We start from the raw sequence: 27,709 nt of genomic DNA, 5'->3' as shown, positions 1-27,709 counted from the left end.
TATTTTTTGTGTTTGCTATGAAATTAAGTACATGTTTCTTTTTAATGCTAAATTTAGAAATTGACAGAAGAAATTGATGGGATAGGGAGGTAGAGGCAGGGCATTGGCTCACTATTGTTACAGCTTTGTTTTATGTGTCTTTTGTTCTGCAATGGAAAACCCTGGGAAAGTTATCATCCATCAGGGGAGGCAATTTTTATTTTCTTACATAGAATATGCTATGTTTTGAATAGAAAACTAAGCCTTTGATATTTGAATAATTGGATCCCATGATTTGTTTTTCCAAAAGCTACATCAAGAAATACAAAAAAACTAAAATTTATGTTTATATACTTTAATATCCTATATTTTTAATTGAACAAGTCAGTTCAATTAAGCCAAGTCAAATCAATTTTGTGCCAAGAGTACATGATAATATATTGAGTTATTGCCACATTAACAAATAATGAAAAATGGAAAAAATGTAAATGTTTTAAGTTATCATGCTCAAGTCACAGTTATGTCAAATGAGTGTATAGGGGAAGGATTTGCGTTCTGTTTTCCCTTTTTTGGTGAAAGATAAAGTGGATTGAAGTACAATGACATAGTGAATCAGCTTTGACAAAGAGCTTTCTTAATAACTCTGGACTTTCTTTTATTTAGTTCCATCTCCACGTCCTGATAATTCATTCCATGAAAATAATGTACCATCCAGAGTTGCTTCTCTGCCATCAGAGAGCAGTTCTGGGACAAACCATTCAAAAAGACAAACAACATTTGATCCGTGGTAAGTATTCCATTTCACTTCTGATTTATCTTAAAGCAGAGATCTAAAAATTGCAATCTAAAGAGGTACTAGCAAACCCTGGAGAAACTCTTCAGATAAGTTTTTCTTGCTGTGACAAATCTCCTTTTTCTGGTGAGTTACTTGATAAAGAAATGTGATTTATTATTGTCTCTTGATAGAAGAAAAGTTTGGCATTTAAATGTTATATGAAAGAAAACTCCTCTTGGAAGATAAATACTCTTTCTTATGAATCTTCCCTTATGCTCTTCTGACTTAGACTAAAAATAGATTATGGTATTGCTTTCTCCCTCTGGCCTCCATGAAGAAGATCTGTGTCTCCCAGGGCAATTCCTAAGAATAGTAGCATTTTATAGTAAAGGTTAATTGCTAATTGGCAGTGGCCTGGGGTCAAAATAACATTAACAAGTTTTCTTATTTTTGTCTTTTCATCCCTGTCATTCGTAGTAAAGATGAAAAAATTCCCTGTATGCTCTTTGGCCAAACTAAACTGCTTGGCGAGCAATTCTACTACTTCTTCAGTCAGAGTTAAGAGACTTGCCCAGGGTCACATAGCTAGTGAGTATCATGTGTCTGGGCCAGATTTGAACTCAGGTCCTCCTGACTCCAGGGCCGCTGGATACACTGTGCCACCTAGCTGCCCCTTGGCAAGCAATTCTAACTCTATATTCTCAAACTCCTTGCCTCTCACCTATCACTCACTGCAAACTGTAACTGATTTCTTCCACAATCTGGCACCTTTGCTCCTATTAAAGAGCCACTCGCTGAAGCAAGAGAACAACATTAAATCATACTACAAAATTATGTTCTCTGATCCAAACTGGGTCCCATTGTAGCAATGAAGTTCCACTTTTTTCTAATAGATTCTCCCTTCTACTTCCCACAGCTACTGCTACAGACTTTCCTACTTCTCCTCAAGTAGCACTCTCCACCTGACCCTCTTGTGCCTCACTAAAAAAATTGAGGCCACTCACAAAAGATTCTTCTTTCTTTGTCATCTCACATTACTCCCCTTTTACTCCTGTTTCTGACAAGCAGGCAGCCCTCCTTCTTGCCAAGGCTCCAACAGATTGTTCTACTTCCCCCCTACTCTTTAATCTTCAGTCTCTCCCTGTCTAATAGATTCCATTTCTTCTTAACTCTGAAATCTGGCTTCCATCTCATCGGTTTATTGAGCCAACTCCTTCCAGTGTTACCAGTGATCTCTTAAATTGCCAAATAGTGAGAAAAGCAAGCATTGATTTTGTATTTGATTTTACTCTGTAATTGATTTTGTCCTGTAATTGCCTAAGTCATGTTTCTTTGTTTCTGAACTTATTTCAGAAATTCTGCTGGCCTAAAATGAATTAAGTTTGGAAATCTGCCAATCACTGTTCTATTCTTACCTCAAAGAAATCTGTGGATATAAGTGGCTACCAGGGAGTCTGGCCTAGTATCTTTACACTACTGAGCTATCCTTCAAGGATATCTGGTCCACTATCTCTGACCTTGCACGTGAACTCAAGCAATGAATTTTTCTTAGTCACAGGAGGGATGGAGGGGGAATGTTGGGGGGATGTTATCAGCCTTCATTCCCAGTTTCCAACCAGTCATTATATTGTCCCCCACCTTCAACTCTGTAACCAGTTATGTTATCTTTACTCTCATGATGCTGTCAACCCTGTTACCAGTTATAAAATTTCCTTACTCATACTGTTCTGTTCTTTGTTTCATGCTCATATAAAGAATTTGCATCTTCATCTATTAGTCTTTGGCTTAGAAACTGAGGTAGCTATTGGCTCATTCTGTTGGTAGGTTCATACCCTACTAATAAACTGTTACCTTGTTCAGAGAAACTTGCCTCAATCTGCCTTAATTGAATTTTTATTTGACAGTGGTCTTTTCTCAGTCCTCATTTCATGACATAGTTCTTTCCTGGTACATGTCCAGTCACTCTTTCTCAGTGTCCTTTGCTGTCTTTTGTTTAATCTTGCCCTTGGCCCTCTTCCCCTCTCCCACTATACTATCTCACTTGGTGATCTCATCAGTTCCCATGGGTTCAGATATCATCCCTATTAAGATAATAACTTCTTTTTGTAAAAAAAAAAATTTTTTTTCAGTTCACAGAACAAAACAAGCATTTCCATAACACAGTACCATAAAAAAGATGATTGCACATGAAACTGCAAATCTACCATGTACAACTTGCTATTCCTTCCACAAACATGACAAAGTTAAAATGTAAATTTCTTTTTTTTTCTCCCCCCCATACTCTAGAGATGGCTACCATTAGATACAAATACGCATATATATGTAAAATTATTCTATACTTCTGTTTATCAGTTCTTTCTCTAGCTGCAGGTAACTTCTTTCTTTAAATGTCCTTTATTTTTAATTTGTGTATTTATAATAGTCAAAATAAGTTAGTTGCCCAAAGTTGTTCTTAAAACAGTATTGTTGTTACTATATACAGTGTTCTCTTGGTTCCATTCACTTCACTCTTCATCGTTTCTTATAGCACAGTAGTATTCTGTGCACCACAACTTATTATTTGGAAGATAATAATTTCCAGAGCTATATATCCTAGCTCCAGTCCTACGTTCATTCCTAACTCCCTATTTGGATATTTCAAACTGGATATCTATTCTAGTCTAACTCAACCTAAGTGATCTTAACCATAAATTAAAATATCTACAGCTGAACTAATTTCCTTCCCACCAAAAACCATCTGTCACCCCAAACTTCTCTAGTCATCTGGATTCACAACCTTAGTGTCATGCTTAGCTCCTCACTCTCATTGCCTGTCATTAATAACTTCTGAGAGTCTGTTTTAAGCTTTATAGCATATATGAAAAGTATATTCTGTACAGTAAAAAGGTCAAAGAAATGATCTGTTAGATATCAATGAGCTCAGTTTTCGGTAAGTAAACATTTATTAAGATATAGCTGTAAAGACAATGAAAACAGTGAGATTGCTAGCTGGACCATGTAAAACCATGTAAAGGAATCATTTTTCTAGTACTCTACAGCAATGTGCAATAGAATGAGTGCTAGATAAGCTAGTGCTTATCTGTAAAAATAACACAATGGGATTAGGTGACCTGTGAGAGGGCCCTTTTAGTCTAATATTCTATGGTTTTATGTTTGACTATCCTATAACTAGTTACAGGTATTTTTCTGGAAGGAGGGGAGAAGGTGCAGGGGGTTGAACTGTTTGCATATTCACACAGGGCCACAAGAATTAAGTGAAATAGAAATCAAATCAGGCAATAATCAGTATTTTCAACATTTTAATAATTATTTTGACTACATCCATCATTAAATTAGCGTAAGTAAAAGCTTCAGTTCTTTTAAGATTTTGTTGGAACCAGTACTTCCTCCACTAAGACAGTTTACTACCCTGTATGCTTTAGTAGATGGTCTTCATGAGTTGCTATGACCAAGATGTTCATCACCCTTCACCTAGGTAATGAATTTCTCAAAGTTGGTCCTTGGATGACAATCATATAATCCATATCTGGGGACTTGACGCCTTTCTAGCTTGGTCAAACTTGCCAGAGTCTACTGGGAGGAACTACCATGCTGTGAAGAGGCATTGGAGTAGGACTGTAATAGAGGGAGTATAGAAAAGCTTGGTAAAAATGTTTGTGAAAGTAAGAATCACAGAGACAGGTTGGGGAAGGGAGGGAAAGGGAGATAGAGGTGGCAGGGTACTACTAGTTTTAATAATTCCATATTCAAATGGCATTGCTATGGGATTGCTATGTAAGACTACAAAGTTGCTCTACTTTCCGTAAGTGTAAGTGAATTGGCTTTTGTGTGGCTTCCACTGATATGTTGTTGAGATTCTTATCAGTTTCTTCACATAAAGTCATAAAATAATGATTCATCTAGGATCTTACTGTTTTCTTGAACAATGTCTATAATTTGTTCACTGTTTTTTGTACATGTATTTGGGAGGGAAAGTATTTAGTTTGATAACTCTTGTATTAAAACACAATTCACAGTTGGCTGATTTATTATTTGTTTCATGCTGTAACTGTAGAATATTTCTTACTAATGTTAAACTATCTTTTTGATTATGTTGCAGTTTTGGTAAGTACATATTACACTAGTACCTCACTTATCTAGAGATCATTTGTGCAACAACCTCAACTATCCATATCACAGTTATGAACTTAGAAGCCAGAAAGTCATTCGAGCGGCCCAAGTAAATGTCATAGAACTAATGGTTTTATTCAGAGGAAGGCCCTGAGGCTCTTCCTCAGAATTTACTTTTATTTTGGTAAAAAAAAATTGTTTTGTTGTTGTTGTCTTGATGTTGATTATGTCTTGACTTGCAAGTGAATTAGATTTAAATGAGGCAGGGCTGTACAAAGTTATCAGCCTCACTCTGTCCTTCAGGGTCATCAGAGTCTGGTGGCAAGTTACAGGTCAGAAGGACTAGAAATGGCCCCAGATGCAGTGGGAGACCTTGGTCTTTTTAAGCTAAGGTCTTTCCCAGGTCTCAGTTTGCCTGAGGCAACACCCATTCAGTGATTTAAGCTTTAAAGTAAAGCTCTAAACTAAACATAAACTTAAAAATCATAGAAAGCTTGGGCTATTTTGCATAGATGCAGACAACCCCATATACCTCAGTAGCCTTGGAAAGGCATCCTGCATGTTAGCATTCTGTTAATGTTCTATACTATATTACTACTATATTGATGTCTATACCCAAGGCATCAATGAAAGGTTAAATTACATTCGGTAAATAAGGTCCTTTAAGAAGGAAGGAGTTATATATTCCATTTTACATAAATTTCCATGAAAAGTAGACCAAATAAGTCTTGCAGATTAAAGGAGTAAGCTTTACAATTCACTTAAGTGGAACAACTCTTTGCTAGATAAATAAGACATTAATTACTGTAATTGGCTTGCATGGTTTGTTTCTTCTCATGAGGAGTTTGAAGTGTAATGGTATTCATAATAGCATCAAGAGCCCATGCAAATTTTTAACAGAACATTAACTTTTGTTATTGGTTTATTTGTTTTTTTAAAAATCTGTGTCTTCTGTGACACTACCTGACCACAGAGTTCACAAGTTTTCTAAGTTTTCAGCTATTAAAAGCCTAATATTTAGGAATTTGCCTTTTTGGTTTTATGGTTATCAATTGTCTCCAGAACTTTTTTCTGATCCTTGAATTTAGTAATCTTTATTTGGATTCAGAAACTCTGTCATTGACTACCTGACTATGTTAATTCTTTAATTAACCAATCTGATAGAACAAAAAAAATTTTTTTAACATTTTCTTTTCATGAGGTGATGGGGGTTAAGTGACTTGCCTAGGGTCACACAGCTAGTAAGTGTTAAGTGAACAAAAATATTTTTGCAATTTGATTAAACAACTTTTCTCCTACTAGATTTATTTACCAAGTATGTAAGCTCCTTGAGGGCAAGGGCAGTGCTTCATACACCTTTGTATACTACCCCTTCTTCAGAAACTCTTACATCTTTATATTGCCCCCACTTCTTAGCACAGTACTCTGTACCCAATAGGTTCTTAAAAAGTTTATTAAATGAATGAATGAATTTTCATCCTTAATAAATAGTTCATGTGTTTATTATCCTTTACTTCATTATTTATTCTTGGATTTAGGTTAGTCATTTGATTTTTTTTCTTCCCTCCTTCCCTTCTTCCTCATTAAAGTAGTTCGTGTTGTAATAATAAGAAACAAAATATATCAAAGCATAGGACAAACAGGATGGAAACATTTTTCTCCACTAATGTAATTTTACACACACACACACACACACACACACACACACATATTCACACACTCCTTGGGGAGGGAGTGTTTTCTGTCTCCTTCCTTGCTAACAGCTGTCTTTTTTTTTCCGCCTTCTGTCTATGTGCCTGCACTTAGTAAAACCATTCTGTAATTTGTGGTTACTCATTTTTTTTGAGTGTGCTTTGCTGTGGAGCTACTGTCATTTAATGGACTGTTCTTCAACAGAAAGTTCCATAAGCCAACTTCCAAATACTTGTTATTTGACAGTCTTCTCTTCTGAAGGTTTAGTTCCAGGAATTTATGACCTTTCTTTTTTCATTTTCTTCTGTATTGTGCTTTCCTGTGCTGTCCACTGCAGTTTAACATGTACATAGAATGTGAAGTCACTTCAGTGCATGTTTATTTCACAGTGTGAAAGGATCACAGGGCACAAACTGTGCGGATTAGGCAAATAGTAGATATGTAGTTTTCATTTGACTTATAGCACAAGGAAAACATGACCTCATCCTCTTCTTAGATCTTCCTATTTCTCTCATTTATTCAGTAAATATTACATTGAGTATCATCTGTCTGAAAAGGAGATACCAGCTCCTCTAACACCAGTTTTTGGGATCATACTCCATATTTTCTAACCTTTAAGGCAAAGCTAAACTATCTGTATTTTGGAGGAAGAGTGGGGGAAGATTGGAGTATTTTGTAGTTTTTTTTTAATTAATTAATTTATTTTTAGTTTTCAGCATTCACTTCCACAAGATTTTGAGTTCCAAATTTTCTCCTCATCTCTACCTTCCCCCATCCCAAGATAGCATGCATTCTGCATACCCCTTCCCCTAATCTGCCCTCCCTTCTATCACACTCCTCTTCTCTTATCTCTTTTCCCTTCTGTTTTCCTGTAGGGCAGGATAGATTTCTATAATCCATTTTGGTATATCTTATTTTCCAGTTGCATATAAAAACAATTTTTAACATTTGTTTTTAAAACTTTGGGTTCCAAATTCTCTCCCTTCCTCCCTCCCCACCCACCATCACTGAGAAGGCAAGCAACTCAATACAGGTTATACACGTGTAGTCATGAAAAACACTTCCATAACAGACATGTTGTGAAAAAATAACTGTATTTCCCTTCATCCTATCCCCCCCGATTTATTCTATTCTGTCCTTTGACCCTGTCCTTCCTCAAAAGTGTTTGCTTCTGATTACCCCTCCCCCAATCTACCCTCTTTCTATCATCCCCCGTTTCTTATCTCCTTTCCTCCTATTTTCCTGTAAGGTAAGATAGATTTCCATACCCAATTGAGTGTGTATGTTATTCCCTCCTTAAGCCAAATCCAGTGAGAGTAAGATTCACTCATTCTCTTTCACCTTCCCCCACTTCCCCTCTACTCTGAGAGCTTTTTCTTGTCTGTTTTATGTAAGATAATTTACCCCATTCTGCCTCTTCCTTTCTCCTTTTCCCAGTATAATCCTCTCTCACCCCTTAATTTTATTTTTTAGATATCATCCTTTCATCTTCAATTCACCCTATGCCCTTTGTCTGTGTATATCTATATGTACATATCTCTCTCTCCATACACACACACACACACATACACACACACACACATATATATGCATATATATACATATATATGTATATATATATACATACATATATGTATATGTGTATACATATATATATATATATATACATATATATATGTATATATATATATATTTCTTTTCCCCCTCCAACTACCCTAATCCTGAGAAAAGTCTCATGAATTACAAATATCATCTTTCCATGTAGGAATTTAAACAGTCCAACTGTAATAAGTCCCTTATGATTTCTCTTTCCTGTTTACCTTTTCATGCTTTTCTTGAGTCTTATATTAGAAAGTCAGATTTTCTGTTCAGCTCTAGTCTTTTCATCAAGAATGCTTGAAAGTCCTCCATTTCACTGAATGTCCATTTTTTTCCCCAGAAGAATTGTACTCAGTTTTGCTGGGTAGGTGATTCTTGGTTTTAATCCTAGCTCCTTTGACCTCCAGAATATCATATTCCAAGCCCTTCTATCCCTTAATGTAGAAGCTGCTATATCTTGTGTTATCTTGATTGTGTTTCCACAATACTTGAATTGTTTCTTTCTGGCTGCTTGCAATATTTTCTCCTTAACCTGGGAACTCTGGAATTTGACTATAATATTCCTAGGAGTTTTCTTTTGGGGATCTCTTTCAGGAGGTGATTGGTAGATTCTTTCAATTTCTATTTTACCCTCTCAGGGCAGTTTTCTTTGATAATTTCTTGAAAGATGATGTCTAGGCTCTTTTTTTGATCATGGCTTACAGGTAGTCCAGTAATTTTTAAATTCTCTCTCCTGGATTTATCTTCCAGGTCAGTTGTTTTTCCAGTGAGATATTTCACATTGTTTTCTATTTTTTCATTCTTTTGGTTTCATCTTATAGTTTCTTGATTTCTCATTGTCATTAGCTTCCATTTGCTCCATTCTAATTTTTAAGAAATTATTTTCTTCAGTAAGCTTTTGAACTTCATTTTCCATTTGACCAGTTCTGCTTTTTAAGGTATACTTCTCTTCATTGGCTTTTTGGACCTCTTTTGCCATTTGGATTAGGCTATTTTTTGAGGTGTTATTTTCTTCAGTGGTTTTTGGTTTTTTTTTAATCTCCTTTAGCAAGCTGTTGACTTGCTTTTCATGATTTTCGTGCACCACTCTCATTTCTCTTCCCAATTTTTCCTCTACTTCTCTTACTTGATTTTCAAAATATTTTTTGAGCTCTTCCAAGGCCTGGGACTGATTCATATTTTTCTTGGAGGCTTTGGATGTAGGAGCTTTGACTTTGTTGTCTTCTTCTGGTTGCATGTTTTGATCTTCTTAGTCACCAAAGTAAGATTCTGTGGTCTGACTTTTTTGTGTGCACTTTGCTTATGTTCCCAGCCAGTTACATGACTTTTTAACTCTTTCTTGAGGTTGGGGTGTGCTTCCAGTGTAGAGGTCCCAAGCTTCAGGGGTTTTGCGCAGCTATTTTCAGAGATACTTCTTGGTACCTGTAAATTTTCAGTTTTTCCGAGGTGGTATGATCAAGGTGTTTACTCCTTTCCTGGCCTGTGCTGTGGTCTATGAGTGACCACAAGCACTCTTTTCTGCCTTGGAACTGTGAGGATGATTGCCTCTCCACCACACCAGAACCTAAGACTGCAACCCAGATCCAAGCAGAGGCAAAGCAAGAGAATCCTGCCTTAGTACCAGCAAAGAGATCCCTGCAATCCCCCTTGGATCAGCTGTTGGATCCCTCCTCTGTCTGTGGGCCAAGAGCTCCAGAAGCAGTCACTGCCCCAGGGCTGTGCCAGGACTAGGGCTGGACCATGATGTCTCTCACCCAGGTCTAACAGACCTTTCCTACTGACCTTCTAAGTTGTCTTTTGTGTTTGTGGATTGAGAAATCTGGAAACCGCTACAGCTGCTGGTGATTAAGTCCTCTGAGGACTGCTCCAGGTCTTTGCCTGCATGGGCCACATTGAACTGTGCTCCTCTCCCAACCTGGCACAGCAGATCTTTCCCATCAGCCATCCAGGTTGTCTTGGGCTGGAAATTTGTTTCACTCTGACTTTTTCTGGGTTCTGCTGCTCTAGAATTTGTTTAGAACCATTTTTTACAGGTATTTGGAGGGGTTTAGGGGAGAGCTCAAGCAAGTCACTGCTTTTACTCTGCCATCTTGGCTCTACCACCTGGGGTTTTTAACCATAAGAAAAAGTGACTTCAGATGTAGTTAAATGTATTCAAAATGTAGACTTCAAAACTAGTCTGAACTCTTGTCCCTCTAGCTTCATAATGAAAATTCTTTGTATAGCAACCTGAACCCCAACTCAACTGGTACCCATTATTTCATCCTGCTTGTGGAAATATTTCAACTTTTCTGTTTTAGGAACAAAATATTATGCTCATATTCTCTGAGCTCAGTTTCTGGTATGTTCTAGGTTGCCTTTAGCTATTTTATCTTTTTTATTAGTTGCCCCTACTCTTCATATCTTTTGTCAGGTCATCCTAGTTTCTTTCTCTTTGAATTTCATTTAAAAAAGACTTAAGGAAAGTTATTTTGGTCATAAGCACAAGCTAAAACCTTTGAAATTTGATTAGAGTGTTAACATCAGTTGATGGAATCCATCTTTAAGAATTCTTCTGTGATCCTGGGGCATATATGACAGTGCTTATTTAGCATTATCAAGAAAGGAAATTGATATTTCTATCTGCATATTTACAAATAAAAGAAGAATGATAATGTTGTTTCTGCACTGGGGCCTCTCTATAATTTTGCCATGAAATACAGTCTGGTATACAGTCTTAGATCCCTTTCAGAGGGGGATTTCATTATTGGTATTCCACAAAGGCTTTGTCATCAGAGGAATTCACTCATTAGGAGGCATGAAGTTTCAGTAATTTAATGATCTGCTCGTTGTGTTTGAAGGAACCAGCCATCTCCTTAGTAACACCTCAAGGAATCATTTAGAATCACTTCTTGTCATTGTTGTCATTGGAGAATCTTCAATTCTCACTATACCCCTCATGTCTGAAAATTTCCATTATTAAGGGCTATCAATCTGAATTGACTTCCAAAGTATTTTTTTGCTTAAAGACATTTACTTCAAGAGGAAGAACATTGTTTTACTTCTTGTATTATAATGAAATAGCGTGGAGGGAAATGGAGTGAAAAAATGTTGCCCTCTTTTTAATAATATTCACAGGCACTTGGAAAGTTTTCCTAAGGGAAGTTGTACTTCCTTAGGATATTCTTTTCAATTTCACCTATTAATTACTGAAGCAGTTTTATGCTCTAAATGCACAAAAAGCCATTGTTATGTGTCAGTCATTTTTCTTGCCTCTAACATTCTCATTTCTTTCTATCTGTTCCCCCCTGCCCTTGATTTTAGTGTCCCATTTTTATAAATTGATTTCACCATGGTCCTTTTCATTCTTTTTCCCATTTGTGTTTTGATTTAGCCAAATGTAGGCAGAAGATGTCTACTTTGTAGATATGTCCTTATTTCTTTTCATCTATAAATCACTATTTTGTGTTTATAAAGACACAAATATGGATTAACTGCAGTTCCTTTAATTACCTCATTCATTGAAAGCTTTTTTTTTTTTAATTTTCTGCTCCTGGTCTGCTTTAGGTGTTAAGTATAAAAGGATAAAATTCTGTCATGGAAAAAAGTAATTTTTTATTTTATTTGTAGTTATAATTTTTCATCATTTTATAAAAGCAGGCAAGATTTCTACTTTCTAGAATAATTGTAGTTCAACTGCTTTAAAAATAATAATAGTTTACATTTATATAGGTATTCGTCCAACTACTTTTACGTGATTTATCTCATTTGATTTTCAAAGTAACCTTGTGAAAAATAATTAAGCTAAGTTATACAGTTCTTCTTTTTAACATTAAGGTAAATGAGTTATTATTAATATTATCTATTTCTAACTTTTTTTTATTTTTCATTAAAATAATATTTATCAGTGCCATTGGATATAAGCTTACATAACTAATTCAACTCAAAACCTTTTTTTTTCCTCTTTAATATTACTTGGTGATAAAACATACATTGTATGTAGTTTTTCTCCACCCCCCTCTCCCCATTTGTTATTTTTCTTAATTGGGCTTTAAAGGAAACCTAGTTTTTAAATCTTTGACTTTTTTTTCACAATGACTCAGTAGAAATACTATTTTTATGCTTAATTACAGTTGATCCAGTTGTGGGTTTAAGGGGAAATGTATCAAAATGCCTGCAGTTCTACTTTGTAGATGGTCAATCCTTTAGTTCACATGTTATTCAGAATCTTGAATGGTAAGGGTTCTAATCAACATGGTATCATTCCTGTAACCTCTGCTAAAGTAATAGATTGGTTCCATTAACTCTGGCTAGAATAACTGCAATCTTACCATGCTTAGTTTCCATAAGAATATTTTTGCATTTTTTTCTTGCTTAGTTCTTTATGTAGCTCTTTTTAAGCCTAAAGTCATACATTTTGGATGGTAACACTTTTCTTCGTCATATGAAAAATCATTAAATGTTTATTAACACAATTACAATGTTTTTCCATTTAGGAAAAGCCCTGAAAATATTAGTCATGCTGAACAACTAAAGGAGAAGGAGAAGCAGGGCTTTTTTAGATCCATGAAAAAGAAAAAGAAGAAATCTCAAACAGTAAGCAAAGCATTGACTTTTTTATAATGTGATGTGCGTTCTGAGTTATTCTAAGGTTAGCATTACAAATGGTCTAAGTTGGTTATATTGTATGTACTATCCATCCTCACCCTTGTCCTAAATTCTGCTTGGGCTTCATAGTTAGCATCAAATTTATTTTTTTTCCTCATTTGAAATTCTGTACAGAAACATTTTATTTTGTCACACCAGAAATTCTTGTTCCTATTCTAAATGGACACATGTATCCTCTGCTCACTGAAGTATCACAGATTCATCTACAAAATCTCTCGTAAGAACAGAAAAGGCACAATGAACTTTAGTTGCAATTCAATTCCAAGCTTTTTTATTTGTTCATAGTTCATTTGATAAACTCATTTAAATTCATAGATCCTGTGTGGAAGTAAATACCCTCCTTTCTGTCTCACAAGTTCATTACCTTGTCATTATCCTAGACTCTGCATTCTCCCTTATTCTACATAACATCAGTTCTGTAGTCAGTTGTCAAGTGTTGCCTTTTCACCTACATAGCATCTCTCATCCTTTCTGCTCATACAGTCACCACCATAATTCAGGCCCATATTGCTTTTTGCCCAGGCTATTGCAGCAACTTTCAGGTTATTCTCCCTGGCTCAGATTTTTTCACACTTTGTCCTCCATTCAACTGCCAAAGTGATTTTTCTTAATTGCAGATCTGTTCATGTTACTCTCTTATTCAGTAAATACCAGTGGTTCCCTATTACTGCTATGATAAAATGTAAATTCCCTTGTTTTTTTTATAAAACTCTTCGCAACCTGGCTAGAACCTATCTTTCTGGCCTCATTATACATATTCCCTTTACTGCACTCTATAGTTCAACCAAACTGGCCTTCTTGCTGTCCCTCACATACAGCATCTCATCTCCCATCTCTCTTTATACAAACCTTTACACAAGCTATCCACCCTCCTTGGCATTCATTCCTTTTTCATTTTCTCCTTCGAGTTAAGACAAGCATTTTGTAAGAACTTACTATGTACCTGACATTGTGTTAAGAAAGACAAAAACAACCCTTGTCCTCAAGAAGCTTATAATCTAATTGGAGGATGGAGACTACAATATACAAACAAAATATATAAAAAATAAATTGGAGACATTGAGATGGACTGGGAAAGACTTCTTGCAGGTGAGATTTTAGCTGAGACTTGAAGGAAGCCAGGAGGTATAGAGGAAGAGTTCCAGATATAACCTTGGAGGTTGGTGTCCCTGAACTACAGAGTATGTAGAGGGAAGTAGGGCATAAGATGACTGGACAAGTAGGAAGTGTCCAAGTTATGATGGGCTTTAAAAGCATCCTTCTTTTCCTTCGAGACATAACTCAAGATTCACCTTCTACCTCAAGACCACCTTCTGACTCCACCAACTCTTTGTGCCCTAACTCCCTTGGATTTATTCTCTTTATATTTATTCTTCATATATCTTTATCAACCCATGTTGCTTCTCCAGTAGAATATAAGTACCTTGAGAGTATTATATTCGTATCTCTAGCATTGAGGCCTGTGCCCAGCACTAGTGGACACTTAATAAGTGTTTATGGCCTCTCTTCCAAATTACCTTGAACTTGACTACTTTGTGTTTAATTATATTTGTTCTGAATAGAAGTATAGATTTACGTCTCTTTTTCCCACTAGAATTGTTTTTCTGATTAGTCATTTTTGACTCTTCATGACCTCATTGGGGGTTTTCTTGAAGGGCCGTTTCCTTCTTCAGCTCATTTTACAGATGAGAAAGTGGAGGCAAACAAGGTTAAGTGATTTGCCCAGGGTCACATAGCTAGGATATGTCTGAGGCCAGATTTGAATTTAGGTCTTCCTAACTCCAGGGCTGCTGCTACACCCACTTCTTGAAAGTAGAGATTGTTTTGTTCTTTGTATTTGTAAACCCAGTGCCTACCTCAGTGCCTGGCACATAGAATGCACTTAATAAATGCTTATTCCCTTTCTCCCTTGGTTAGTGGGAATAATATGGATAAAGAGCCAACAAAGGAGACTGAGAAGGAGCAGTTGGATAGATAGGAGGAGAAGCAGAAGAGAGTGGTGTCACAAAACCCTAAAGAGCAGAAAGTGTCTGAAAGGAAGTGATGATCCACAAGGTCAAATGCTATAGAAAGGTCAAGGAGGTAAGGATTAAGAAAAGATTAGATTTGGCATTAGATCATTGGTGACTTTGAAGAAAGCAGTTTCAGTTGGATGATGAAGGTCTAAAGCTACCATGGCAGAGGGTTTAGAAGAGTATGAAAAGAGGAAATGGAGGCACCAGTTGTAGACATTATTCTTATGAATTTAACAACTAAGGGGAGGAAGGATATAGGATGATAGCCAGCAGTGATGAGCCTGGCTTTATAATTGCTGACTTTATAATTCCAATATCAGTCATCCTATTTCTGGGCTGGACCATCAGTGATGGAAATGCCTGAGATTATTGTAGGACATTTTCAGGATTTCCCCTATATACTGATTTTTATAGTGTGAATTATTTCTTTTATGAAATGTATAATATGTTCTGGAACCTTTAACCTGAATAAAAAAGACCAGAGAGAAAGGAAACCTTGGGGCTTTCACTGTTATAAAGCCATTTGAGTTGCAATCCTACTTAAAGTGTGTGACTAGTCGGGCAGTTAATTATGTTAGCTATGTGCCAGACACTGTGCTAAGCACTAGGGATACAAATATGAATAAGAAAAAGTTCCTGCCCTCAAAAAACGTATAACCTAATAGGGGGAGATGACACCCCAAAGGAAGCTGAAAATTGAAGGTGTCCCCTGTGTGGGGATATGATAGAAAAATCCAAAGGAGTGCAGCCAGGTAGGAAATGAAGAGATGGTTGGCTTGGCTTCCTCCTTAAATTCAGATTTTGGAGCTGATGGCTGCACCATCCAGTCAGAGGAGCAAAGGGTACAAGTGACGTGCAAGTACCGAGGCTGATTTGATCTTGCAGGATGATGAGGTACGCAGTGATGAGGTTCATGGAGGCACGATGGAGAAACCCAGAGGAGTGAAGCAGGGTGGGAAATGAAGAGATGACCTGGTCACCCTGATAAGCTGCAAGGCTGAGACCACTATTTGGGTCTTTGATTTTGGATGCTTGGTAGGTGGGAAGAACTTTGTGCTTTCTTGATGGATGCAAATATTTTGATTGATGGATTGAGACTGGATGTGGGAGTAGGAAGAGGATTTTATTAGAGAAAGATATTGTAGAATCAAACCCATGCTGAGACTCAAGCTTATAAAAAGTCTGTAGATAGATCTTTGAAAGGGTCAGAGAAATCTGGAGAAAACTGAGCACTGGTTAAAGGCTTGAGAAAAGACTTTGGTTTCCAAAATATGAATCTTGTCTGTTGTCAGTTCCCCCACCCCTGGAACTATACAACTTCACAGCCCTAGAGGAGAGACAAAGCAAACCTGTTGGCCCCAGAGCAGATAGTAGCCACAGCAGTGATGTAATAACAAGACTTCCTAGGCTAAGCTGTGGAGAGACATCAGTCGATTCTCAGAGATAACTGTAGGCAGGGTAATCATTTAGCCCCAGAAGAGAGAACAATATAATTCCAAAGGTGACAGTGGTTGGGGGTAGAGTAATGAGAGTTCCTGAGCCTCAGTCTCCTGGAGGAGGGGCAAGAGGTACTTCCTAGACTCCGCTTTCTGGAGAAAAGAAGGGAAGTTCCTGGAGAGAACAGGAACAAATTTGTGGCCTTGGAGCTAGAGGAATAAATAACATGGAATTGAGCCACAGTTTGGGGGAGTAAACCTGACCCTCATCTGTGACTGCATCTGAGATTGTTAACTTGACTATTTTCTTGAGATTTGGAGGAAGGGAGTAGGGATAGGGGAGAGTTCTTTTATCTGTGTATTTCTAGAGAAATCTGTTATTTCTAGAGAAAGACCTGGGTAGGCTACAAGCTAGCTGACTGTCTTTTTAATTCTCCTATTACCTCTCTGACCATTCCTTCTCAGTATCTTTTGCCAAATCAACCATATCTCATTCTCTAACTGTTGGTGTTCTCCAAGGCTCTGGCCTAGCCCCTCTTCTGTTTTCTTTCTTGGTGACTTCATCAGCCCCCATGGGTTTAATTATCATACCTATGCAGATGACTTTCAGATCTATATAGTCAGCCCTAACCTTTCTGCAGAGTTATAGTCACACATCTCTAGCTTCCTCTTAGACATCTCAACATGGATTCCTGTAGCCACCTCAAACTCAACACATCTACAGCAGATCTCATTATTCCCTCTAAGCCCTCCCACCTTCTAAACAATCCTATTTCTGTTGAAATCATCGCCGTCCTTCCAGCTGCCCAGGTTCAGAGCCTCAGTTGTATTCAACTCCTAACTCCCTCATATATCCTACATTCCAAATCTTACTGATTCTGTGTGCACATCTGTCCCATTCTCTACGCTCATACAGTCAACCCTCCAATCCAGGCCCTCATCATCTCTTGCCTGTCCTATCGCATTGGCCCCCAATTGATCTCCCTGCCTCAAGTCTCTCTCCTGTCCATTCTCTATATGTCTGCCAAAGTAATATTCTTAAAGTTCAGAGTATGTCACTTCCCTGTTACAGTGACTCCCTATTACCTCTGGGATTAAATATAAATTCCTCTGTTTAACATTTAAATCCCTTCACAAGCTGTCCCTAGCCTATATTTCCACCCTTCTTACTTTTTTGTGCCTGGAATACAGTCCTTAAGTTTCATTCAAAACTGAGCTCAGATGCCACCTCCTCCATACACAGCTTCACAGCCTTTACTGATTCCACTCCTGGCCCCGGAAATAGCAGCAAGAACAGCAGTATCTATGAGGCAAGGCAGCATGATAAAGTGGGACAAGTTCTTGACTTGGAGCCAAGGCACATCTGGGTTCAAGTCCCAGTCTGTATGACCCCACTAAAGTCACTGTACTTTACTGAAGCTTCCTTATCTGTAAAAGAGGGAGAGTAATAGCTTGCTTGGTGAAAGAGGCACAACAGAATACTGAAGAAAATGACACCTTAAAAAATAGAATTATCCTAATACTAAAAGAGGCACAAAAATTCACTGAAGAAAATAACTCCTTGAAAAACAGAATAGGTCAAATGGAAAAGGAGGTACAAAAATTTACTGAAGGAAAAGAACTCCTTTAAAAGCAAAATTGGCCAAATGAAAAAAGAGGTACTAAAACTCAGTGAAGAAAATAATTTCTCAAAAGTTAGAAGTGGACAAGTGGAAGCAATGACTCCATGAGACATCAACAAACAATAAAATAAAGTCAAAAGAATGGAAAAAATAGAAGAAAATATGAAGTATCTCATTTGAAAAACAACTGACTTGGAAAATAGATCAAGGAGAGATAATTTAAGAATTATCAGACTACCTAAAGCCATAATCAAATAAAGAGCCCAGACATCATATTTCAAGAAATTATCAAGGAAAACTGCCCTGATATATTTAGATCCAGAAGGCAAAGTAGGAATTGAAAGAATCTACCAATTACCTCCTAAAAGAGATCTCAAAGTGAAAACTCCTAAGAATATTATAACCAAATTCCAGAACTCCCATGTCAAAGAGGAAATACTTCAAGAAGTCAGAAAGAAACAATTTAGATAGAGCCATAGTCATGGTCACCCAAGATTTAGCAGCTTCCACATTAAAGGAGGAGAGATCATAGTATATAATATTCTGGAAGGCAAAGGAGCATGAATTACAGCTGAGAATCATCTACCCAGCAAAATTGAGTATAATTCTCCAGGGGAAATCATGAATATTTAATAAAATAGAAGACTTTCAAGCAATCCTGATGGAAAGGCCAGAGCTGAGTTGAAAATTTGACATTCATACAGAAAACTCAAGAGAAGCATAGAAAGGTAAACATGAATGAGTAATCATAAGAGAACTCAATAAGGTTAAAACTATTTACTTATATGGTAAGATGATACATGGAACTCCCAAGAGCATTTATCATTATTAGGGCAGCTAAAAAGAGCTTATACAGATAGAGGACGTGGATGTGTGTCAATTATGTTGGAATGATTTCAGAAAAAGTGAAGGGGTGAGAAAGAGGGATGCACCTGGGAGAAGGGGAAAGGGAGAAGTAGAATGGGAAAAAATTTCTCACATAAAAGAAGTGTGCAATTTTGCGTTTACAATAGAAGAGAAAATGGTGTGGGATGGCAGGCAGTGCTTGAACCTCACTCATTGGAATTGGTTCAAAGAAGGAAAAATACACATTCAGTTGTGCATAGAAATGTAACTTACCCAGGAGGGAAATAGGAGGGGAAAGAGGATAAGGAGCAGAAGGGGCAGAAGGGAGGGAGAGATGTTGATAACAAAAGGGAGGACAGATTAAGGGAGGTATGGTTAGAAGCAAAATAGACTTTTGAGGAAGGACAGGATAAAAAGAGAGAGAAAGAAACAGAAGATAATGGAAAATAATATGGAACTACGCCCAAAGGGCTATAAACTGCATACCCTTTGACTGAGCAATACCACTGCTAGCTCTGTATACCAAAGAGATCAAAGAAAATGAAAAAGGACCTATATGTTCAAAAATATTTGTAGCAACTCTTTGTGGTGGCAAAAAATTGGAAATTGGGAGGATGCTTGTTATTTGAGGAATGACTGAACAAGTAGTAGCATGTAATTATATTGGAGTACTATTGTGCTAACCACAACAAGGTGTTGGTTTCAGAAAAAAAGAAAAACCATGGCAAGACATGATGTAAAGTGAAGTGAGAAGAGTCAGGACATCATTGTGCACAGTAACACCAATGTTGTAATTCTGATCAACTGTGAAAGATTTGGCTATTCTGATTAATACAATGATCCAAGACAGTTCTGAAGGACTCATGATGCTATACAGAGAACTGATGGATTCTGAGTGCAAATTGAAGTATAATTTTCTCACTTTCTCTTTCTTGTTTTTTTTTTTTGAAATATGACTAATATGGAAATATATCTTGCATGATTTCACATGTGTGATTGATATATTACTTACCTTATCAGTGGGTCAGGGAAGGGGTGGGAGGGAGGGAGAGAATTTGGGACTCTAGAAAGAAAAGAATATTAAAAATAAATCATAAATTTTTAAAAAGCCCTTTTTAGTTTATTTTTTAAAATTTTATTAATTTATTTTGATTTATCAACAATCACTTCCATATGCTTTTGAGTTGAAAATTTTTCTCCCCCTTTCTCCCCCCCCACCCTCCCCAAGACAGCACACAATCTGATATAGGCTTTACATTTACATACCCATGAAACATATTTTCACATTAGTGAAGTTGTAAGTAAAAATTAAAACCAATAGGAGGAACCATCAGAAAGATGAAACAAAACTCAACAGAAGGTAAAAATAAGTGATAGCAATTTGACTTCCATGGTTCTTTCTTTGGATGTGGACAGCATTTTCCATCCCGAGGCCTCTGGAGATGTCTTAGATCCTTGTAATGCTGAGAAGGGTTCAGTTTAACAATATTAGTCATTGCATAACGTGCCTGTTACTGTGTACAAAGTCCTCTTGGTTCTGCTCACTTCACTCAGCATCAGACCATATAAGTCTTTCCAGGTTTTTCTGAAGTCAGCCTGTTTATCATTTCTTATAGCACAGTAGTATTCCATTACATTCATATACCACAACTTGCTTAACCATTCCCCAATTGATGGGCATCCTCTCAATTTCCAATTCTTTGCCACCACAAAAAGAGCTGCTATGAATATTTTTGTACATGTGGGTCCTTTTCCCATTTGTTTGATCTCTTTGGGATATAGCCCTAGAAGTATAAAAAGCCCTTTTTAAAAAAAGAAAGAAAATGAGTGGAGCTGAGAGATTACCAGAATGTCTTCCTCATGGAACAGGCAGGAGGCCAGTGTCACTGGATCAAAGAGTACATGTTAGGGAGTAGGACATAAGAAAACTGGAAAGGAAGGGAGGGCTGAGTTATGAAGGGCTCTGAATGCCAAATGGAGCTTTTTGCATTTGCTCCTGGAAGTGATTAGACTCCACTGGAGTTTATTGAGTTGGGGAATCGGTGTGTGGTATGCTTTAAGAAAATCACTGGTGGCTGAATGGAGGATGGATTGTAGTAAGGAGAGACTTTAGACTCACCAGCAGCTATTGAAGTAGTCCAGGAATGAGGTGATAAGGACTTGCACCAAAATGATGGTAGTGTCAGAGGAAAGAAGATGTTTGAGAGATGTTGCAAAAGTGAAATCAACTGGTCTTGGGACAGCTAGGGTGTGGAGGATGAGAGATAGTGAGGAATCCAAGGTGACTCCTAAGATGTGAGCCTGAGGGACTGGGAGGATGGTGTTGCCCTCAGGCATCCCTATAATAATAAGGAAGTGAGGGAGGGCTTAGGGGGAAAAATAAATGAGGTCTCTTTTGGACATAATGAGTTTAAAATGTCCACTGGATATCTAGTTTGAGATGTCTAAAAAGCAGTTGGAGATGTGAGATTGGTGGTCAACAGAGTTTAGGGCAAAATAGGTAGATTTGATATTCATCAGTATAAGGATGATAGTTAAATCCCTGGGAATTGGTGAGATCACCAAGTAACATAACATAGAGGGAGAAGACAACAGAGCCCTACTGTTAAAGGACATGATCCAAAAGAGGATTCAGCAAAGGAAACTGAGGAATGTTCAGATAGGTAAAAGGAAAACCACAAGAGAATGGTACCCCCAAAACAGGGAGAGACAGAGAGAATTAATCGAGGAGAAAGTGATCACCAGTGTCAAAGTCTGCAGAGAAGTCAAGGAGAATGAGAATTGAGAAAAGGCCCTTAGATTGGGCAGTTAAGAAATCATTAGTAACATTAGAAAGAGCAGTTTCAGTGGAATGAATCAAGTAAGAAACCAGATTGTAAGGAGTTAAGAAGAGAGTGAGAGGAAAGGAAGTGAAGGCACCTACTATAGACAGCCTTTTTGAGAAGTTTAGCTACAAAGGGCAGAAGAGATATAGGGCTATAGTGGAGGTGGGTGGAAGGATCAAGTTTTTTGAGGATGGAGGAGGGCATGTTTGTAGGCAGTAGAAATGAGCAGGGAGAAATTGAAAATAAATGAAAGAGTGTGAATAACAATCTGTGGCAGAATATGGGATGGAATGGGATTGCTTAAATAGGTAGAGGGGATTAGCCTTGGTAAGGAGTATGGACATCCTGACTTATTACCAACTTAGTATTGAAGTCACAAAGTATTAAAATGTGTGTTGAATTAATCTGGGGGCAAGTATTTTGATTTCTTCATAGGATTTTTCTATCTCTTAATCCTCTGCAGCTGACAGTGCCCAAGCTACAGCCATTTCTATGGTAGCCTTCTTGCAAATACTCATCAAGAATACTGCTTTATGAGATGACTTTTCCATGAAATCAATTTTCTAGTTGCCTTTGAGCATATAGTAAGCCAACTCTTTCCTTTACCTCTCCAAAGAGTACTAGAGTGCTTCCTTACATGCTCTCAGTGTTAATGAATTAAAGTATGTCCTCTCCTGAAGTTCTACTCCAATTTCTCATCATGATGTGGAAGTAACTGTGGGTTTTTGAAGACTGTGCCAAGGGGAGCACCAGCTCTAGAAAGTCCTACTTGAGGAGTAGGCTCAGCAGTGGATTATGTCTCCCTCTTACAAAGACCAGCCCAGCTAAGTGCAGAAAAGCTCATTACCTGATGACTCTATTGGGTGTTTGGGGTTTGCTTTTTGAGAGGAGGTGTTGAGGGAATCTGTGGCTACACACAAAAACATTGCTATCTGCATCGGTGAAGGGAGTATCCCCACTAATGAAATCATAGCTTAGTGACCAAAGTATCAAAATAGGAGTGCTTCAATATGTAGTATTTTAGAGTAGCTTTTTCAGAAATCTGCTAAGTTGCTTTGTATAATTACCTATGTTAAACTGTTTTCTGAAAGTGTTACCCTAAAATATTTCATATCTAATGCATTCTTATTAAAGAGCCGTAATTTAGATTATAATGGTGTGTTTTCTTCACAGAGATTCAACAGAAAGAATTGATTTATTCCTGTATCTGCTGTGTACACAGTACACCAATTAGTGAAATAATTTTAATATATTCGTGGAACCTATAAAATAATTGCTTGATGACACATACACATACATACTCAAATGTTTGAATGTTAAGTAATTCAGTATTTCACAGAATTGGGCCATACGACCTTAGAAGAATTTCATTTAAACAAGAGAAACCCAAAGTTAGGCATGATTCAAATTAACTTACAAAGTAACAATTCTAGTAAAAGGAAAGAAAGGAAGGAAGAAAGAGAGAAGGAGAATGAATTAATAACTCCTTCTATTCCCTGCAATTCTTTTTTCAAATTTTGTGTTAGAGGTTGGGAGTATGCAGAGGGCAATCAAAAGAAAGTATCAAGAAACTGAAATATGTAGTGTGCCATGTTTTCGCTTTTGACACTTGATCTGTGTATTTTTTTTTAACCAACTTTAAGCTTAAGGCAACTAGCACAGTGATGGCCGAGTAGTAGAAGCCTATAATTTTTCGTTTCATTTCCACAAGCAGTTTTGGGTGTGTAGAATGTATTTTACCAGACAATGAAATGTGAAGATCATAGGATCATTGCTTTAGAACCGGAAGGGAACTTAGATGTCATCTAGTCCAGTCTCCTCATTTTATAGTGACTTGCCCGAGGTTGTCCAGGTAGCAAGGAACAGGTACTGTGACATCAAATTCAGTACTATTTTCATTGTAATATACATGGTCCTTTCCTCAAAGATATTACCATTTAGTTCAAGAGACAACGTATACGATATTGATGATTGATTTTATTAGGTCATTTTAATATTCAGGATCTGATTCAAATAGCAAATATCTGATTAGCATTTACATTAAAGAGATGGCCAGCCTTCCTTGCTGGGAAAACTTGATCCAGTAGAAAGTTTTCTATGAGTAATTTGGCATTTTTTTTAAGTTTTGTAATACCAGTTCATTTATTTTTGTTGATTCCTTTTGAATTTTCAAAATTCAATTGTAAAACATACCTGTAAAAAGCTTAGTTCTTTTAGAAACAGCACAACTTAGAAGGCTTAGCAGACTAAACAATGTACTTGGAGTCACAAGACCTTGGTCTGGATTCACATAAAATACTTCCTTGATGCCTCATGATGGGCAAGTCACTTAACTTCCTCATATATAAAATGGGGATTAATAATACACTAACTTCCTCGTAGGATTGTTGGAAGATCCTTGGCAAGTCTTATAAATATTACATACATATGAGGTTGTTAGTATTAGTGCCAATAATAATCCCTTATTCAAGATTTTGTGTTTTAAATTTTTATTTGGCCTGCATCTGTTTTCATTGGTTAGGAAACTACCTGTTTGGAAACTCTTTCTGCCAATGAAGAATAGCCATCAACTTATAATTTTTGAATTTTCTGAGTGAACTGAAAGCGTAAGCAATTTTGCCCATAGTCATACAGATAACATGTTTCAGAGACAGGCCTTGAAACCAGGTCTTTCTGACTCTACTATGTCAGCCTGCCTCTCTTTTCCAAATTTATTTTTAAAAATATTTGATATTGCTATTCTGGTTTACTGGCCAAATTAAAAAGGATATTAATGCTGAAGCAAAATTTCTATAGGCTACTTGAATTAACCTGTTAAATTATAGTCAGTCAAGTCATTGTCAGTCAGTAAGTATTTATTAAGTGCCTTCTACATGTGAGGCATCATCATGAGTGCTGAGGTTACAATGAAAGGTAAAATAACAGTTCCAGCTTCCAGGGAGCCCACAAGCTAATATGGTCTTAAGTCAGGTATTTGTATTGACTCTACCAAGAATAAGCAAATGAGCATCATTTGACTACTGGGCTTTATACCTGGAAGCATAAACCGCTAGAATTCAGAATAACATACATTTTCCCCACTAGGGGCAGTACACCAAATTCAAGCAAATAAAAATGTTGATGCACAACATAGATTGGTTATAGAATGCTTTAGACCACTTGTGTTTTTAGCATCCTGTTTTTGCATATTCAGGGGACATAGATTGCACATGTATGTGTTTTACACTATACGACTCAGTATATCATCTATAGTTTAAAAGTGGAAATCTCTGTGACAGTTTTAAGTTAATTCGCAAGCTCAAAGATGCCTCCACTGCCCTTTCACACAGCTTTCTAAATGTGATGATGGAGATATTTCAAAGAAAGTTCAATCCTGCATCTCTCAAAGTGAGTCAGTCTGGAAACTACTTTTAGACATGTGGCTTCAGTTGTATAGAGAGAAGACATTCACCAAGCCCTTCTAGCGTAATGCTGATTTGTTAGCTTTGTCATTATATGTCAATGATTTGTTATCTTGATTAATCAGAATATTTGGCTTTAAATAGTTTAAAAATAAAGTACTAGGGGAAATGTAATCTTCTGAATTGGGCCAGGTATTTTTCCACTAGGTAAATATTTATAGGCATAAAAAGGGAAATCACTTACTCATTATTACTAAATGGTATGTATTTTCTAGGTGATATTTTTCTGCTTAAGTGGTAGAACTACTATTCATGTAAAACTTCTATATTGTATTTTTTTAACCTGCTCTGCCAGTGGTAGATTATTTCTAAGTGTTACATTCCTATCTTCTAAGGAGGTCCAGAAAAGGGTCAACCTTGTCTATAACTATATAAAAGTAGTTCTTTTATAACAATCATTTTTTTGCTGTTGAATACAAATTTTGTAAACTTATTGGACATTTAATCTGGATGCTCCTGTTAAAATTTTATGTTGCCATATATTCTTTACATAATTAGAAAAGGTTCCTAAACTTCCATTATAGACATCCTTGTTCACAACAGAAATAAAATTGATCTTGTCTTGAAAGCATAATGTGAGAATTATGACAATACTGTTAATGTTAAAATACATATTTGCACAAATGCTTTCAAAGACAGGTCATTTTGCATAAAGCACTACTTTTGCTATTAGTTTATTTGTATCTTATGTTGCAGACAGACTCCACCAACGGGGAGAATCCAAGCATCAAGAAATCCCTCTTTCCTCTTTTTAATTCAAAGAATCCTTTAAAGCATAGTTCTTCTTTGAAAAAGCTTCCTGTAGTCACTCTACCTATGGTATCCATTTTTAAGTACTGTAGCACTGAAACCTCCTCCAGTAAACTTGTTTTACTGATGACAACAGCATGTCTTTTATTTTCATGGGGTCGTATTCTCTTTATGCTAGTTAAGTATTTTGAGCCAGTTCCATAAATTCACTGGATCCAAATTTTTGAACACTCTGGCATGTTCGAATAAGTATAATAAGGAAGATGAAACTTAAATCTAAAGATTATCAAAAAGCAATACGAAAACAAGTTGATAGTCAATGCTGGAAGACAGCATTCATAAGATCACTTATCACCTACTAAAAGTCAGATCAGTATTCCCAATCAGTAACTATTTTGGGGGCTCCTGGACATGGTTTGTTAATACTTGGTTTGCAGTTTATTGCTCTAAAACAAAGTTTAATGCATAAAATGGAGAAGAATTGAGGACTTCACGAAAAACAAGCTTCTGGTAATTTTGTGCTCTTTTTCTGGCTTGCTCCATTTTTTGCTAGTGACCTACTTTTAGCACCAGGGTATTTATTCTGAATTTGACATTAGTCATTCTCCATTCGCTGAATTGTTAAGGAAAAAAAAATCTTAGTTTTTTGGAATTAGTGAAACAAATCTCCAGTTTCTTCATTGTCCTCATGGTACCCCATGGAGGAATACTTTGACCAGTACTTACTGGGGTATGGTTCTCTCCCATTTTGGCAGCAATAACAGCTGACACTAGACTCCTCTGCCTTCCTAAAATTCAGTGTTTTGCTTTATTTCCTACAAGGCCAATGTTTTGGTTTTATTGAACTGGTTCATAACCTAACTACAGTATGGAATGCTATTGAATGAGGATAATACGTTGTACTTTTTGGTGTAAATTGATTTAACTGCTCTCTCTTACAGTGACTAAACTAACAGCATGGGAATGCTTTAAGGGTACAAGTTTTAACAAAGCTGCATGACATCTGCTGGTTTTTCCTTTTGGAGGGTTAACTACATTAAGAGGGCAGTCTCATTTAACTAGTGAGCACACTCAAAAAACACACACGCACACATATATATATATGTTCATATATATGTATATACATACACAGACAGACATACACATTGCAATAATATTTTGGGTTTTAGTTTTGAATTGTTGGGATTTAGTTTTTTAGGGGGAGGGAGCTCCTTAGGAATAATCAGTCACATAACTGGATACATTGGAATAAGTTAAATTTCCTCCTATATTTCTTTGTAGGTGCCCAACACAGATGGTCAGGATCTTCTGGCATTACAGAAAGCCATTCATTCGACTAATCACCAAAGCAGCCGGCCGAAGGAGTGGCGTCCTGAGAAGATCTCAGATCTTCAAGTTCATGTAAGTGAATGATGCCCACATATCTTGATGTGCTGCATCTGGGAATGTTTTGCAGTCTTACTTTGGGAAGGGCTGTGTGTTTTTAGGTGCCAGAGTCGGGCAGAGATACACCAATATAGGAGCAGCAATATTACAGTCTGACAGAAAATCTCTAGCTATGAATAGCTAGTTTTCAAGTGAATTAAATACAAGTTATCAGCAACCATATGAAAAAACATTCCAAATTATTAATAACTAGAGCAGTACAAATTAAAGCAACTCTAAGGACTATCTCGTGCCCATTAGAATGGCAAGGAAAAAAAAAAGAAAATGATAATTGTAGGAGGATCTATAGCAGAGCAGACAAAGTAATACACTATTAGTGGATCTGTAAGTCCCAGCCATTTTGAAAAGCAGTTTGTTTTCATGCCCCAAAAGTCACTAAATTCTGCATATTCTTTGACCTAGTTGTACTATCACTAGATCTTTACCTCCAAAGAGATAAAAGAAAAACTAAAAGGACCCACATGTTCAAAAATATAGCAGCTCTTTTTGATATAGCAAAGAACTGA

General features: G+C 36.8%; 1 protein-coding gene across 4 annotated transcripts in view; it reads left to right on the top strand.

Annotated features, from left to right (window-relative positions):
* Positions 1-27,709, top strand: part of CDKL5 (cyclin dependent kinase like 5) — a 261,982-nt gene that overhangs the window by 226,741 nt on the left and 7,532 nt on the right. For all 4 annotated transcript variants that reach the window (XM_021007395.2, XM_021007396.2, XM_021007392.2 and 1 more), the window contains 3 exons: positions 643-766; positions 12,631-12,730; positions 27,039-27,158. In XM_021007395.2, coding sequence (XP_020863054.1) covers positions 643-766; positions 12,631-12,730; positions 27,039-27,158 — 344 coding nt within the window. The remainder of the gene's footprint in view (positions 1-642; positions 767-12,630; positions 12,731-27,038; positions 27,159-27,709) is intronic.

Source organism: Phascolarctos cinereus, unplaced genomic scaffold (assembly GCF_003287225.1).
Source record: "Phascolarctos cinereus isolate Bilbo 61053 unplaced genomic scaffold, phaCin_HiC Scaffold_726;HRSCAF=1367, whole genome shotgun sequence".
NCBI classification, from domain to species: domain Eukaryota; kingdom Metazoa; phylum Chordata; class Mammalia; order Diprotodontia; family Phascolarctidae; genus Phascolarctos; species Phascolarctos cinereus.
Note: the sequence above shows the minus strand (reverse complement) of the source record. Positions and strands in the feature narration are given on the sequence as shown.